General features: G+C 50.5%; 1 protein-coding gene across 2 annotated transcripts in view; it reads right to left on the minus strand.

The window, feature by feature from the left end:
* The window catches only part of Lmf1 (lipase maturation factor 1), a 93,334-nt gene that overhangs the window by 36,372 nt on the left and 42,188 nt on the right, over positions 1-14,774 (minus strand). For both annotated transcript variants that reach the window (XM_028854579.2, XM_028854578.2), the window contains exon 4: positions 11,752-11,900. In XM_028854579.2, coding sequence (XP_028710412.1) covers positions 11,752-11,900 — 149 coding nt within the window. The remainder of the gene's footprint in view (positions 1-11,751; positions 11,901-14,774) is intronic.

Genomic DNA, 14,774 nt, shown 5'->3' on the forward strand with positions numbered 1-14,774 from the left:
TGCCTGGCTACTTCACGCAGGTACAGCTGCCCTTTGTGTCCTGCTGAAGCCCTCCACTTGATGGCCACTACAGCCCCCTTTCCTGCTCTCTGGAGAGACTATGGTAGTTTGAATGTAATCGGCCCCCATAATCTCATAGGGAGTGGCACTACTAGGAGGTGTGGCTTTGTTGGAGTGGGTGTGGTCTTAGTGGAGGAAGTGTGTCACTGTGGGGGTGAGCTTTGAGGTTTCCTATGCTCAGGACACCGCCCAGTGTGTCAGTCCACTTCCTGCTGCAAGATGTAGGACTCTGAACTACTCCTCCAGCACCACGTCTGCCTGCATGCCGCCATGCTCCCCACCATGATGATAATGGACTGAACCTCTGAAACTGTAAGCGAGCCCCCCTAAATTAAATGTTTTCCTTATAAGAGTTGCCATGGTCACAGAGTCTCTTCACAGCAACAAAAACTAGACACAGACTCCCTCCTCACCGCAAGGCATGAGCTGCCATGACTGCATCTCACAGCATGCTGTGTATGAGCAGGCTTGTTACCTGCTCTGAAGACAGAAGGCCGTGCTATGGTTTACATGAAGCAGATGCACACATCATGTGGGTCTGACTTCTGACACAGGTCACTATCAGGAATCTGGCAGTCTGACAGGACACGGGCATTTCCATCCCCACAAAGATTTCTCTCTGATTCCTTTCTGGTCAGTTTCACGCCTTACCTACCACAAGGCAAACAGAGTCTAGCTCAATGGTCCTGCCTAGGCAGGGAAGTCCCCTGAAGGACACTCACTCCAGGAGATCCCATATGCCGGGCTGCACACGGTAGATCGGAATAGTAACCATGCAGCCACCTTCCTTTGTGTTTTTACTAAAAGATTGACACATGGAGGCCTCTAGCATTTGCCCATTCTGGGCAAAACTACAGGATACCTACAGCCCTGGGCCCAGGGGACACATTCCTAGGGGTAGAATGTCTGTCCAAGGGCAGCTACACATATCCCCTGAAACAGGAATCCCAGCAGCTGACATTGCCATGTTGTTCTTATCCTTTCTGGAGGGTGGGGTCTCTTAGTTTCCCACACACTCATCGGTGAGTCTTGTATCTTCCTTTGCAAGGCAAACACGTCTTTTGCTCACATTTCTATGGTTGTAATGGGTGCTCTATATGGTGTATGTCAAAACTGTGTGCCCCAAATGTGGTTTCCTAGCTCACTTTTCCAGGGGTCATTTAGGACAATGAAGTATGACTTCCCAACCTTTCCCTTTAGTGGGTATATGCGGTGACCCCTGCGCTGACTCTAAGTGATGGCTTTGCCTTCCCCTCATCTCGTCAGTGCTCTGGATGGGTGCCCACGAAGAGCAGAGGATGACGTCTGTTCCTGGACTCTGATCTCCCACCGGTATATTTTTCCAGTGTAGATCACTAGCAGACTTCAGCTTTAAGGCGAGCTCTAAAATCAGCATAGTCCTCTAACTCTGTTCTTTTTTTAAAGATCCTCTGTATTTTCAAACGCAATTTAGAATCAGTCAGAGAGTTTGATAACAATTGCCTTGAATCTGTAGATAAAACTGGCCAAGCCAGATGCAACGTCGAATCTTTCTGATCTATGAACATGGTCTGTCTCTCCATTTATAATCTTTGAAATTCCCTCCGCCCCACTGCACAGCTTTTAAAGCACACATCTTAGGCATCCTTAAACAGATTTACTATGAGGCTTTTGAGGGGCTTTGAAGCAATTGATAACACTCTCAAATTTTCATTTTGTAATGGCTTGTTAATAGTTTATGAAATATTGGGCTGGAGAGATGGCTCAGTGGTTAAGAGCACTGGCTGCTTTTCCAGGGGACAGGGATTCAATTCCCAGCAGCTGCATGATGGGGAACAACCATCTGTAACTCTAGTTCTGGGATCTGATGCCCTCTTCTGGCCTCCTCCAGCATTGCATATATGTATGCATCCATACATATAAAATAAAAACCTTGCATCCTAAAAGCTCACATTCGTTTCAACAGCTGCTTTTTAGATTCCTTTTCTTCCTTCGCTTCCCTCCTTCCTTCCTTCCTCCCAGGTGGAAGGAGCAGGGGAGTAACAAGACAGGGTCTCACGTAGCCTACATTGGCCTTGAACTCCACACATAGTTGAAGATGATCTTGAACTCTTGATTTACAACCTCCACCTCCTGAGTGCTGGGATTACAGGCGCACACCATGCTCAGCTTTCACTGGGTTTTCTAAATGCACAATCATATCTGTGGATTATAACTTAATTTCTTCTTTTCCAAATGTGATGCCTAATGCACCCTGGAGGAGTGGTCATGAGAACAGGCACCCTGCCATCTCTGACCTCATAGATGCTTTTATGCTTTTTTGTTTGTTTTTGAGACAGGGTTTCTCTCTGTAGCCCAGGCTGTCCTGGTACTCACTCTGTAGCTCAGGCTGGCCTCAACTCAGAGATCCCCCTGCCACCACATCCTGATTTTTTTTTTTTTTTTTAGAAGACTGGATATTTGTAAATAGCCTAGGCTTCGGCCTCCTAGGTGCTTAGGTTACAGGCAAGCTGCAATTGAGCGTTAATTTTTTTAAATTGTTGTGATTATAAAATGGCTTTTTACCTCTATTTTGTTACCAAATGACATGAACTGATTTTTAAAGGTTAACCAACCTTGCACACCCAAGATGAACCTGTGCCTTTTTACTCAAGACCAGTCTTTGAAGGGCCCCTGTGTCTTTGTAAGAGTGCCGGGCTCTGATCTTTATTTCTGCATGTCTTCATTAGGTCTGGGGTCACTGCTGTGCGGACTGCATGAGGAACTTTGGGACTCTTCCTCCTTGAGTGTTTTCTAAAGCCTTAGTGTTGGACTGCTGTTATTTCCTCCTGAAATGTCTGACAGAGTTCACCGGTGAAGCCAGCTGGGGTAAGGATTCTTTCTGGAATGGTTTTTCTTCTTTTACTTCTAATTCAATTTCTTTAACAGACACAAAACTGTCCAGGTTTCCTGCTTCCTTTGTCTTGGTTTTGGTGGCTGCATTTGTCAAGGAATCTGCCTGTCTCATCTGAGCTGTCAAATCTGCAGGCCTAAAGCTCTTGTGACATCCCAGGTGACTCCACAGCAGCATTTCAGACACACGTGCTGACCCTGGGGGATGCTTTCTCAGGAAGCCTTGGGTCACGTGCTGGCTGCTGCTCAAGTCTGACCTGGAAGCTATTGGCCCTGCAGGTTTCTACCTTCACTTCAGCTGATGCAGTTTCCTGTGTGTGTGAGGAGCATCAGAGGGCCCTACCCAGAGGTGCTGCAGCTGGGATGAGCACCCAGAGCTGGAGGGCAAGGCACATAGACATGGGCAGTGGCCAAGGCTGCGTCTACTAAGTGGGAAGCTGAATCCGAATGGGTAGTGTAGGGTCTCCTCACCGTTGTCTACAGCCTGTGGGTTGGGATCACCTCAGCATGAGACACAGAATGCCAATCCTCACATCACGGCAGATTCTGAGCCTTGGTCTCGCATCCTCCTCCCAGGATAAATGATGGAAAACACCCCGTTCAGCTGTAGCAACCATTCTCATGGCAAAGAGAACTGCCTGCTTAACTTATATTTTGTTCTGTAAAAATCTGGAGCCCTGCATTCTTTGTTGTTGTTTTTTGAGATAGGGTCTCACTGTGTGGCTCTGGCTGTCCCAGAACTATCTACAGACGAGGCTGGCTTCAAACTCAAGAGATCCACCTGCTTCTGCCTCCCAAGTGCTGGGGTTAACAGCATATACCGGCAGGCCTGGCTGCGTAGTAAATTCTTAGCTTCTAAAATATGAAGCAAACATAAAGAAAACAGTATCAGAACTAGCACATTATGTGCATATATGGAAATGTCAAGAGGAGACCCATTATATTATACAATAAATATATGCTAATTTTGAAATTAAATATCAAGAAAACTGGCAGCACAAGCTGGTTAAAGAACAGCACAGATAGGAACTGTGGAGACCGGTGCCAACTCAGGACACACCGCAGAGATGCAGCCCGGAAGCAAGGTCGGGGGGAAGGACGCCCGCCCTCTGTCCCTGACCCGACAGCTCCCATCACTTGCTGTCTACCGGAGTTACATGTTCTCTGTCTCGTCTCCACCCTCATGGGCCCACAGCACCTCTGCAGGTGAAGCTCCCAGCAAGACAGGCACTCCAGGAAGAGAGGACTGTGAAGCACACGGAGGAGGGACTGCCACCCACACAGGCTTCTCCAAGTGGAGGCAGTGAGGCTGGAGGAGGGAGGGGTACGAAGAGACAGGTTTCTCAGCTTTTCCACACTCTAGGGGTCAATGCGGAAAGCAAGTGGTCCCCCCTTGGGTAATGTGCAGGCCTGAGAATTCCCAGCAACAAAGACGTTGGCTGGCTTCCCAGAATCTCAGCAATGGAGACCGCTAGCTTGTCATTCAGCGCAGTTCATCGGGATGGGATAATCAAGGGCAGAGCCGGTTCCAGAGCTTGCATGGAAAATCCATCTCTGCCTGAGGCCGGGGCTCTGCCCAGGAGCCCTAGACGAGGAGGATTTGCACTGCCAGGCACTCAAAGCACCGCTGAACGAGGAGCATATAAACCTCACTACAGACAGATTGTCCAACAGAATAAGATCAAGAAGTGCAAAAGAATTGTTTTAAAAAGCATCACGAAAGGTAATTTACTGCCTTAAATGCTGGCTTGACACCCACGTCACTACAGTTTCCTGAAGTAGGAGAGCCTCCGCCTCAATGTGGCTGAGACTGATGCACTAAGGAAAACATCAGTCTGGTGGGATGGAGGCGGGGGGCCTTCCTGGGATGAGGGAGCCATGTGAGACCGTCTGCACTACTCCTGCAGTTGAAAGGAGGGCAGTGGCTGCACCTTTACCCACGGAGAACCACTGATGCCCCTCGGGCCATAGCCCCACCCTGCGAGGCTGGGAAGCACGTGAATGCCTGGGAAGCCAGGACGCTAGAGTAAGCTGTCTGGTGTGTGGTGGAGAGGGGCACGGAGCGCTGTAACTTTCCAGTAGGTCTGGCAAGGAGCCCATTCTGTTGCCTGAGGCCTGCCCCTGTCCTGTGTGGGGAAGGGGTCAGGAGTGAGTACAGCCACCACACTCACAGCAGTATGCTGTGACAAGCAGCTGTGACCCGGGTTCCTGGCTGAGGTGAAGAAAAGACCAGGCAGAGTGCTAGGTGCTGCTGTGGCCCTCTGGCAGGTAGGCAGACGTATGTCCTCCCTGCACCACGCCACCCTGACTGGCCCATTGGCAGCAGACTGTCCCTAATACCACCTTGACTTCAATGCCACCAAAAACTAGAAGAAACGGATTCTTCCCTGTTGTGCTATAGGGAACCGGGTGACAGAGGGACGCCATGGCCATGGCCAGCATCAGCACAGGGGCAGCAGTTGGCTGATTCTCCCCAGGCCCTGGGGGGCACGGTTCCTGAGGGAATGCATGGACAAATAGGTTTGAGGGGGGTTCCTGCTCCCCTCAGCCATCCTTCCCCAGCATAGGCTGACCTCCTTAGGTCTAGAAATAACTCTAGAGCTGCCACACAGTTAATGCTTGAGGGGGTGAGGAGGACACACGTTCTCACAGCACCTCCTCCCATCGAGACGTTAGATGTCTCCATCGCCCAAGAAGATCCCGTGTGCCTCTTCCGATGGTCTTACCCAAAGACGCCAGCCAGGGATTATCTGTTCTGGGGCCTTTTGTGAAAGAACGCTCTTTGTGTGTGTGTGTGTGTGTGTGTGTGTGTGTGTGTGTGTGTCTGTCTGTCTGTCTGTCTGTCTGTCTGTCTGTCTCTGTGTGTCTGCATATATGTGTCTCTGTATATTTGTGTGTCTGTGTGTATCTCTCTGTGTCTGTGTGTCTGTCTCTGTCTCTCTGTGTGTATGTGTCTACATGTGTCTCTCTGTGTGTCTCTGTGTATGTTTGTATCTGTGTGTGCATCTGTGTGTGTGTGTGTCTGTGTCTCTATGTATGTCTGTGTGTCTGCATGTACATCTGTGTCTGTGTGTCTCTCTGTGGTGTCCCCCCTGGCAGGACTCCCTCACTGAGCTGATTCTGAGGCTACTCACAGAGCCTCACATCTTGGGTCTATAACATTGCTGCTGTTTGGTTGTCATGGAAACAAGCTGTCTGTCTGCTGGAGTTTGTTTTACAAACTACAAAACAAAATACAAAACCATTCAGTGTCTTGGCATTTGGGACATGGTGTGGTGGCTTACAACTTTAATCCCAGCACTCAGGAGGCAGAGGCAGGAGGATCTCTGTGAGTTTTGAAGCCAGCTAAATAACGAGTTCCAGGCCAGTCAGGGCTACACAGTGAGACTTTGTTTCAAAAACAAAACAAAACAAAACAATGCAAAACACAGACAGAACTTTGGCATCTCCATACTAATTTAAGACTCAATTTATCAATTTCTGATTAAAATCTTTCTAGGTTTATGTCTAGGTTTTGGGAAGTCTGCAAGACAATTAGAAACCATTTGGAACTTAGGTCCACGAACATAGTACAGCTCTGATTGACTAATGGCTCCTTTACCTCTTCCCAGCAATGTTCTGTAGCAGACAGAATTTAACTGTGGCTGTTCTTTTGCAAAAATTTCTTACAGTCTTGGTTTTAGATGTTATTGCATATAGCACGAATCTTAAAGGTCTTATTAATAAAATCAAACCTGAAGCCAGGTATTGGGGTGAATGCTGGAAGATCAGAGAAGCAGAACAAGCCACAGCTTCCTCACCTCGCCAGTTCCTCAGCTGATCCTGTTTCCTCAGACTGGAAGCCTCTGTGTCCTCATCCAAATGGATCTCAGCTGAACTGCTGCTCAAAAGCCTAAAAGCTTAATAGGCTCTAGGTCCTGGTCCTCACATCTTATATACCTTTCTGCCATCACTTCCTGGGAATAAAGGCCTGTGTCACCATGCCTGGCTGTTTCCACTGTGGTTTTGAACTCACAGAGATCCGCATGGACCTCTGCCTCCAGAAGGCTAGGATTAAAGGTGTGAGTACCACTATTTTCTGGCCTCTATATCTAGTGGCTGTTCTGTTCTCTGACCCCAGATAAGTTTGTTAAGGTGCAAAATATATTGGGGGACACAATATCACCACAACTGTATTTTTACTTTTAAATTATTATTATTATTATTATTATTATTAATAGTGTGTGAGTGTGTGTGTGTGTGTGTGTGTGTGTGTGTGTGTGTATGTGGTTATGGTGGTTTGAATAAGAAGGGCCCCTATGAACTTATATTTGAATGCTTAGTCACCAGGGAGTGGCACTGTTTGAAAGGATTAGCTGGATTAGGAGATGTGGTCTTGTTCAAGGTGTCCTTTGATGTTTCAAAAACCCATGCCAAGCCCAGTGTCTTTCTCTCTGCCTGTGGATCTTGATACAGAACTCTCAGCTACTTCTACAACGCCATATCTGCCTGTATGTCTTCACTCTTTCCACCACGATGATAATAGACTAACATCTGAAGTTATAAACAAGCCCCAGATTAAGTGCTTTCCTTTTTGACTTGGTCATGGTGTCTCTTCATAGCAACAGAACAGTGACTGAAGCAGTGGTACTAGGTACTGAGCTGGGATTGTGCACACACTGGGCAAGAGCTCTGCCACTAACTTTTGGCCTTACATTGAGGCCCAAGCTGGCCTTACACTTCCTCTGTAGGCCAGGGTGCCTGTGCTTATGATCCTCCTGCCTCAGCCTCCCAAGGAGCTGGGATTACATGCCCATATTACCGGCCTAGCTTGGACTTTATTATCAATGCTACTTTTGAAGATCTCGTTTTCTGACAGTTTCTGCGGCACAGAACACAGCTTGAGATGCCTCAGTGGGTACAGGGACTTGTCACCAAGCCCGATGACCTGAGTTGGCCGTTCTCTTCTGTCCTCTCATGACATGTGACATCGGAGAGGAAGCTGGCGGGTAATTTTGAAGCCTGCCCCCCAGGGGGCTTGCTGATGCCCCTCATCATTAGATCGGGGCTCAGCAGAGTGAGGCCAGGCCTCTCAGATCTCCATCCAGAACAGATCCCTCCCAACCCTCCATCAGCTTCCTTTCCTTCTGCTTGTCCCTCCCCGGGGCCATAGCCGGGGGCGCTGCCCACAGAAGCCCAGGCCATGAAGCTGGCTGAGGATCTCTGTAGACTAGGAAGCCACACCACCCTGTGTGAGCTCACAGCATCTCACAGGGCGGATGGCGGCCTGGGTCAGCCATGCACCCGAGGATGCGGCTGTCCTGGTTCGGTCTCCCACAGGCCACAGGTGCTGCGGCTTTTCCTCTCCTGTGAGGCACCACCTCATGACCACAGGACTCTGAGACTCAGCTCCAAGGGATCAACCAATTTTGGGGCACACAAAATGCCATCCGATGATGAAGTCTTGAGGGTTGACTTTTGAGCAAGGGCTCTCTGTGATCCTGCGGTCTCAGGTTGGAGCCAGCCCACAATGGACTCGAGGCTACCATCACTCTATTACCACAGCACCCACTGAAGCTTCCCACTGAAGCAAGATTAATAATATCCAACCTAAGACTGTATCAAGTAATTACACCTTTTAGTGCACCTGGCAATTTTTATCCAGCTGGTGCTAGCAGTCAATCAAAATGCCATAAAAGGGCTTCAGAATGTGCTAATGACTCGCGCACTCTGTCAGGCATCATGGGGGTGCATTCAACTCTTGGCACCAGAGTGGTGCATGGAACAGCCTTAGAGCTTATCCATACAACTCAGCTTCTCTAAGGGCTGTGCTTCTCCACATAGGCCAGCTTCTCTACACAGCTCAGCTTTTTCTCTAGAGATTAGCTTCTCCATCTAGTTCATCTTTTCCATAGGGTTGGGCTTCTCTACAAAGCTGGGCTTTTCCACAGAGCTGGGCTTTCTTCTCCACACAGCTCAGCTTCTCTACAGATCTGGACTTCATACTGCCACAGAGCTGCCTTCCACATAGAGCCTTTTGAAACTTTTGAAAAGAGTCAGGCTCACCAACGCCAGCCAGGAAAGGAGACTAAGCTTGTGGCCCCCTCAGCCTGCCAGGAATAAGTGCCCTTTGACATGGAGGACGGCAAAGCATCCAGTGCCCCTCTCCAAATGCACGTTGGCCCTGGAGACAGCAGCACACAGCAGTATGCCCCCAGTGCAGACTCAGGGCCATCACTGTGGCCGGGCAAGCACGGGATTTCACCCGTGTTAGTTACCACCGGCAAATACTGACTCCACATAGCTCTCTTAGGGTCTCTCACGCCTGCCCATCCTCCTGTTGGGCTGTTGTGACCCTTCATATGCCCAGCATGGGGGAGCTCACAGACACTGGAGACGGTTGGGGGACATGGGTAGATGTGGTGGGTCACAGCTGAGGTCTCTTCAGGAACCCAGCCACAAGAGCAGAGGCAGAGCACAGTTACAGTCACAGAGGATTACGTACTAGGTGACCTGCTTCAGATAACAAGCATGTGAAGAGCATCTGGAAACCAGATGACTTTCTTTTTTTCAAAAACGAATTTATTTATTTATTTATTTTATGTGCACTGGTGTTTTGCTTGCATGTATGTCTGTGTGAGGGTGTCAGATCTTAGACTTACAGACAGTTGTGAGCTGCCATGTGGCTGCTGGGAACTGAACCCGGGTCCTGTGGAAGAACAGTCGGTACTCTTAACTGCTGGGCCATCTCAGCCCTAATCAACTGACTTTCAATGTTCAGCCATAAAAACACAAAGCTACTGGATCATTTTAGCCCAGAAATGACTTGTCAGGTGTCCTGATCACCACGGTCACGTGTGCACTACCTGAGCCTCATAGGATAGAACATCCTTGGGGACAAGCACCCGGGCCAAGGCCAATGCTGCAGACAGCATGGAGAAAGGGACTTAGCCTGTCATGGCCACGTGTACACACGTGCCCGCGGAGGCAAAAGGGACCCTCCTGTGGTGTTTCCTTCACTGAGGCCCACACCGTATGCAGGAACTCAGTAGAAGAGGGTGAAGAGGACGGGGATACTCATACTCTGTGAGCTTAGCACATCTGAGAATAGGCTGCCTTCATCCACAGTGCAGGTGGTGTGCTAATCAGCTTTAGCCATCAACGTGATACAGCCTAGAGTCACTGAAGAAGAGTGTTTCAATGGAGGGATTTCCCAGATCAGATCTGCCTACAGACATGTTTGTGGGGGGTTGTTGAATGACATAGGAGAGCCAATCCACAGCGGGCATCTCCATTCCTAGGCAGGTGTTCCCGGGCTGTATAAGAAAGCTGGCTGAGCATGAGCTTCAGAGCAAGACAGAAAAGAGCATTCTTCTATGGTTTCAGTTCCTGCTCTGACTTTCCTCAGTGATGGATTATGAAGTGTATACCAATAAACTCCTTCTTCCCCTAAACTGCTTTTGGTCAGAGTGTTTTATCTCAGCAACAAGAATCAAACCAGAACAGAGGATACGCAGTGCCGATTGAGCACCAGTTCTAGTCAAAATCCGTAGCCACGGAGACAGTGTAGGTTCCAGAGGGCTCACAGCACCCTGCACTGCAGTGGGAAGGCGGTGTCCCTCCAGAGTCAGCGGCTGATAGCTGCTCAGGAAGGGGCAGCCAGAGCGGCCCCTGTGAGCATAGGAAGAGCCTCCCGCTGCTAAGCAATACCCAGAACAGTCCTGAGGTCACCAGAAAAGCCTGAAAATCAGATCTGGGCAGTCAGAGAAAGATGCAGAATGTTCTAGACTGAAGGAGGTCTTGGTTTGAAGAATCCTGCTCTCATATGAGAGCACCCTGCTCACATGATTCAGGGACCCACTCTTTGTGATAAACCTCTACTTCTCTGCATGCTTGGGTTGGTTCCCTCAGACAACATAAAAGTAAGCAGAGAGGTCCATGTAGAGAGAACCTGCCCAATAAGGCTGAAATATGGAAAAGCTAACACTGTGCAATTCTAGAAGAACAGAGATCTCATCAAAGAGTGGAAAACAGGGAAAGCAAGCAGAGCCACGTTCTCCGTATAACCCAGAGGTCAACAGCAGACGCCTCACTCTCACTTTAAAGTTTCAAATCATGTGTCTGAAAGTTTCAGCAGTGCACATCGGTGGATGTGAAAGCATCAGGACACAGCAAGGATACAGGGGTGGGGTGGGAGGAGCAGCCTTGGGTAGAGCAGCCCCGGAGCAGGCAAGGGCTGTTGACCACACAGGCTGTTAAATGATAGTCACGCTGGACTAGAAAAGTTTGAACACATCTGGCTTATGTGAGAGACACTCCTAGAAGCAAGTAAGCTGGGGACCCAACAAAAAGGTGAGGCTCACCAACACCTCTCAATGGCACGTGACCTTCATCATTTTGAAATGACCTTGGAGACATCCAAGACATTCTGGGAGAGGACACGGCTCTTTCCCAAGTCTCCTCCGGGAAAGGACTCAGAGTTGTGGTTGCTTCCCACAGAAAATGGCTGTGAATGTGGCTGGTGGAACTGATGGAGTGGACTGTTCACGGCAGGCCACCCTGTGAAGTGGAGGACAGTGGGCAGGGCCAGGCCAACGTCAGGAGAGCAGTTACAGGTCAGCAAGGAGGCATCCGGGCTCCAGATGAGCCAGCTCAGCCCAGCTCAGCCCAGCTCAGCCCAGCTCAGCCCAGCTCAGCCCAGCCCAGCTCAGCCCAGCTCAGCCCAGCTCAGCCCAGCTCAGCCCAGCTCAGCTCAGCCCAGCCCAGCTCAGCCCAGCAGAGTTACCCGGTGTGCTCTGAGGACATTATTCCCAAATACATTTACACGACAGTTCCACTTACTGCTCCAAGCATGATCCTGAAGATCAGCCAGCGGAAGCCCCACAGGACAATTCGGGATGTGGGGGTGTGCTTAGGGAGGCGGGACAGCGTCCAGAGAGGGCACAGAAAGATTCCCAGGAATCCTGTTTCCAGCAGCTGTGACTCCCATCCTGCAGTGGGGGGTGGGGTGGGGAGCAAGAGGAGACACAAAGAGGAAGGTCAGTGGGGTCAAGTGTTTACAAAGCAATCACCCCCAAAGTTCAGCCTGACCAAGAAGTCTTTAAAATGAGACTGAGACATAAGACAAGCAAATGCCACCATGTGTCTTCACAGGAAACAAGTTGCAGATCTCTGAGTGGGGTAACCCAGAGCCTGAGACCAGGGAATTCTGCAACCCTAGGTTCCCTGCTTTTGAACAGGAAAGACCTGTGCTGCCCAGTTCAGATGATGGTCGCCATCCTATGTGGGATGCAGCGTAAACATCATATCTGAACCCCACACTTGGGTGTGCACTGCCCATGGGCATTTGTGGAAAGCCTTTTGTTTTTAGGTTTATGTGAAAAATCACAGCTTCGAATGCCCTTCCCGAGGAATGTTTGCCAGCACAGACGCAGGTACAACACACACCAACTCTGGGAGAGCGGCTCCCACTCAGGCCCGGGTCACGGAGTCAGGCAAAGCTGGCACCCAGGATCAGCAAACCCAGTGATGACTGAGCCCCCAGAGGGCAGACTGCTCTGTGTCTGTTGTGGACACTGGCTATTCTTCCTGGGGGGACTCAGTACAGGAAATGCCATGAGGCCAGCCCACAGGTGAGCCCTGCATTCCCAAAGACTGAAAGAGGGGAGTCCTGGCGCACAGAAGGCCCCACTGCTGGCATCGCCTCACCACCTAAGGGGTGGTGGTGACTCCCTCTCCCTGCAAGGTCTCAGGATGGCAGGCAGGGCTGTGCTAGCCCCTTGTGCTGACTCGTTCGCAGTGGCAGCAGGAACCGCACCCGTGTACGAGGAAGGGGCAGTTGGGAGGGGTGGCAGGAGGAAGCAGTGGAGGACAGAGGTGCAGGGAGCCCCCTGTGCTGCTGTCTGTATACGAGTCATTTTAGAATTAAAAGTTTATCAACTAGCTAATGATCACGACGTTATCATACCGCACGAAGCAGGCACACACGAGTCTACACTGACGGAACCAACGGCTGACTTCACAGATACTCGGGACCAGATGCAGATTTCCCAGAACAATGCCTCAGAGTGTCGGGTCACTGTCATCTGCAGGTAGAGGCTGCAGGGCACCATCTTGCCATGGCATGGGGGTGGGGCCATCTACGGTGGCCATCCCAAGTGATCCAAGTCAACTCAGTGAGGTCTACAGTGTGTGTCACAGCAGGTGAAGGAGTTGGCACCGCTCCCAAACCCACATCAGCCTACCCCGGGGAAGACAAAAGCCAGGCCCCGTGGAGGGGTCTCCACTGACTCTGAGCAGCACATCCAACTATCCAGGCTTCAAAGCCAAGGGGAGACAAAAGGTGCCAGACTGGAGCTGCTGAAATGTGGTGACTAAATGTCACCCGGGGTCCTGGGTCAGCAAAAGCCCACAAACAAAGAAAACTTTAAGGGAAACAGAGGAAATATGAATCGTGTGGGCATCAGTTAATTAGAAATGTGGCGAAGGTAGCGTATGAGTGTGAGGACTAGCCACAAGGGATCTGGTGGCGAAATGTGGGAGCCAGGTATATTTTCCTAATATCCCTGTAGATCTCAACAGCTCTAAAATAGAAAACCCATTCCCGACCATCAGCATCCTGTTGCTGTGCCCCACCCCCATGTACTCCGCATGCACCACCCTCCAAGGACTGCGCCCTACGCCACAGGCTCTACTTGGCTTCGGGCCCCTTGCTAGGCCCCCATGGCGAGTCTGCCCGCCCCTCTCTGCCTGTGCTAGGGTCTTCATTGGTCCATTTCAACAGCTGCCTCCCTGGAAGCCATCCACTTGATGAGGAGGGCACAGCCAGCGAAGTGACAAGCCATAGGCTGGTCCCGACAGGCACTGCCTGCTCTGGGAGCTACCGTGGGACAAGCGGTCACGATCAGGGCTTCAGTGAGTGCCGAAGCTGGGCTGTGGCCACAGCAGCTGGAACTTGCTGAGCTGGACAGCCACATGTGTCCTGTGGAGCTGGGCCTCTTGTGCCAAGTTTCCCTGCTCTTGGCACGAGTCCAAGGCTAAGCGTTTGTGAATTGTCACCAAAGGGCTGAGGGAGAGCTACAAACCCAGAAAAAAAAACAGCAAGGCCCCCATTTAATGATTTAACACTGCCGTTTCTAAAATCTGGGATGGGATGGCTTCTGGGTCCCCTTGGCCTGGCTGCTTCTGCTGCTGTCTATACCCAGCGAAGGAGCTTGTGTCTCTCTGTGCATTGCATGATTTAATCTTGTCCTGCTGGCACTCAATAACGTGCTGAGCAATATCCGCGCCCCCAACAGTCCCCCTTTCCACGTGGGGGCTTCCCCCTTGTACAACCATCCCTCTGGTTTTTCCTTGGGATAATTTATATCAATTTGGGATACATATCACATGGCTGTGCCTGATACACCGTGGAATTTCATGGTGGGAGTGTTTCGTGTCCGTGGATCAGGGGAAGCCTCTGGCAATCACCATGAGAGCCACGAGCAGCAACCATTTTGAGGAAGAACCTTAATGACCACCTCCTCCAATCCCCTCCTCTACTGGGCAAGTGAAAGAATTCAGAAGCCCGGAGGCCACAGAGCAAATCTAGGGCCACAGAGCGAGTCCACCCCATACCATATCGAGCAAGCTAAACCCCAGTTTGCCCCACACCCACCAAGCTGCCCACCCCTTGCTGGGACCCATTTGCTAGCCCTGGGGCAGGGTAGAGCTGGCACCGTGACAGATGCCACACACAGTCTCAGAGCTTTTAGGGGACACATTCCCCAGAGCTTAGAGCCTGCCTAATTGCCACCTCGATCTGCAGACATAGGAATGGAATTTTAACATGCAGCGCAGTGAGTGACACCAATCAAAGTGATTGA

The sequence above is a fragment of the Peromyscus leucopus genome, chromosome 8b (assembly GCF_004664715.2).
Source record: "Peromyscus leucopus breed LL Stock chromosome 8b, UCI_PerLeu_2.1, whole genome shotgun sequence".
NCBI classification, from domain to species: domain Eukaryota; kingdom Metazoa; phylum Chordata; class Mammalia; order Rodentia; family Cricetidae; genus Peromyscus; species Peromyscus leucopus.